At 33.7% G+C, this 2,110-nt stretch overlaps 1 protein-coding gene across 1 annotated transcript in view; it reads right to left on the reverse strand.

Moving 5' to 3' along the window:
* ADAM28 (ADAM metallopeptidase domain 28) overlaps window positions 1–2,110 on the reverse strand; it is a 62,021-nt gene that overhangs the window by 29,443 nt on the left and 30,468 nt on the right. Inside the window, exon 8 of the mRNA XM_011962894.1 lies at window positions 1,685–1,889. Coding sequence (XP_011818284.1) covers window positions 1,685–1,889 — 205 coding nt within the window. The remainder of the gene's footprint in view (window positions 1–1,684; window positions 1,890–2,110) is intronic.

The following is a 2,110-nucleotide window of genomic DNA, read 5'->3' on the forward strand; positions in this document are numbered from 1 at the left end:
AGAGTATCGATTCTGCTGTGTAAAATAAATGAGAAAACTTCTCAATTTTTCATTCCCTGCAGATTTTATCCATTTAATCTGATTTCAGATATTTATTTTGAAAATATATTTTACATTATACATACTTAAAAGGTTTATGATACCTGTAATCTCTTTTAAAATTATATCACAAAGTTATTTATACTTCATTCTACATTTTTGTGGTTTCAGTTCTCCCCACTTGCTCATTTGCAAAAACATTTACTTCATTTTGGAGTTATATATTTTGGTTTATCTTTTAAGTGAACAGAGTATATTTGGATTCTTAATTTTTTAACCTACTTATACCTAAGTATAGCTATCTTCTGTTAATTTGTTTGGTAAATGGTAAGACATTAATTGCACAACTGGAAGAACAAATATTTCCTTTCTGTTTTCATTTTTTTCTGATCTCTTCAAGGAATCTATTCTTGACATTGTATCATCATTTATTTTTACCTATACATTTATCATCTCGTCTATTATTTTTAAGCTTCTACACTATTACTGTACAGTGATGGAGTATTCAGCAATTTGTCTGGCTCCCTTATTACTTACCAGCTATGAGACCTTGGAAAATCACTAAACTCCTCCACAAAGAATGGGCTCTTGAGTCTAAAACTCACCTTTCCAAATTAAGAAATTGTGTAGGCTACTTCCCAAAGGTGACCCCCCAATGAACCAGCCTTGCAGTATTCTCAGCCTGAGTAGTGCCTTCCCCTTGAATCTGAACTGGCCCTACAACTTACCCTTGATTAAGATAATATACCAGTAATGACACCCTGTGACTTTTGTAGTTAGGTCATAAAAAACCTTGATGCATTATCTTGTGCCTCTTGAAATGCTTAGTCTGAGAAAAATTAGACACCTAGTAAGAAGTACACCTACTTTAAGATAGCCATATTGAAGGGAAGCTCAAGCTGGGCACATGAAAGGGGATATAGACAGAAACATGACCAACCAGACTCACTGTTCCAGCCAAATGAGCCCACGTGCCAATTATGTAAATAAAGAAGCCTTATTTCAAGCCCAGAAATTCAAGCTCGTTTGTTATGCAGTAACCGATGACCAGCACAGAAATATTAACTAATTCTGGTGGACATAGTTCACTGATTTCCCATGAAATTCATGGTTTTCTTAGATAACAGACTCTCCAGTAACTTCAAGTCAATCCTTACTGCTTCCTTCTCTCTGATTTCAACTAAATATTATCCAGCTACCCAGCTGCGTTTTCTTGACTGTTTTGAGGCACACCCTCCAGTCTCATATAATTTATAGCCATTAGATTTATTTCCCCTATTGTTCTTAACTGGACATTTCAGCAGGAAACACATGAGTGAAGATGTGGGGTTAGAATATAATACTTAATTTTTCTTCTAATAATATCTTAGAGGTTTCTTCTAACTTGAGCCTAAAGCCAATCAGTTCTTTAATTAAACACTGAATCAAAAACTATCTTTCCATTATATAAACTTGTCTTTTCTTCCTGTATACCCAATAAAAACAAACTTTTTATGAATCATTGCTTTTTTTTGAAAAAAGAAAATACTTGGATCCAAAATAAGAGCATATTTGACATATAATCCAAGTAAGTGCTCTATAAATATCTACTCCCCTATGTGTTGACCTCACTTTGCCAAGGTTCAGAAAAGCATCCACCAAATACCACATAGTGTGCAATGGGGGAAAATCTGTACATACGTGATTAACTGAGCAATATCATGATGCTTTCTTCTTGGGAGAACACTCCCCCTCCATTTAGAAAAATTTTCCAAGGTGAAGCTTGCATTTGGGGTTATCTTTATCTTATCCTCGTCAGTCCAGATTTCCATACCAACTAAGGCCACATAAGTATTGAGCTTTTTATAAAGCTGTCCAAAGAAAATAAATGGCAAAGCAATTACTTATAATGGTGATATCATTTTAAACATTTTCAATGTATTTTGTATTTTTAGACATTCATCACAGCAGTATAAAAACCTTATTTCCAAGCATATTTGCAAAACAGAATGTATTGACTATTTTGTAGACACTAAAACTCCCATTCAAAACAAAAGATAAATACCCTAAGATAGTTCAGGTCTGTAAATTT

The sequence above is a fragment of the Colobus angolensis genome, unplaced genomic scaffold (genome assembly GCF_000951035.1).
Source record: "Colobus angolensis palliatus isolate OR3802 unplaced genomic scaffold, Cang.pa_1.0 Scaffold6, whole genome shotgun sequence".
Classification (NCBI taxonomy): Eukaryota; Metazoa; Chordata; class Mammalia; order Primates; family Cercopithecidae; genus Colobus; species Colobus angolensis.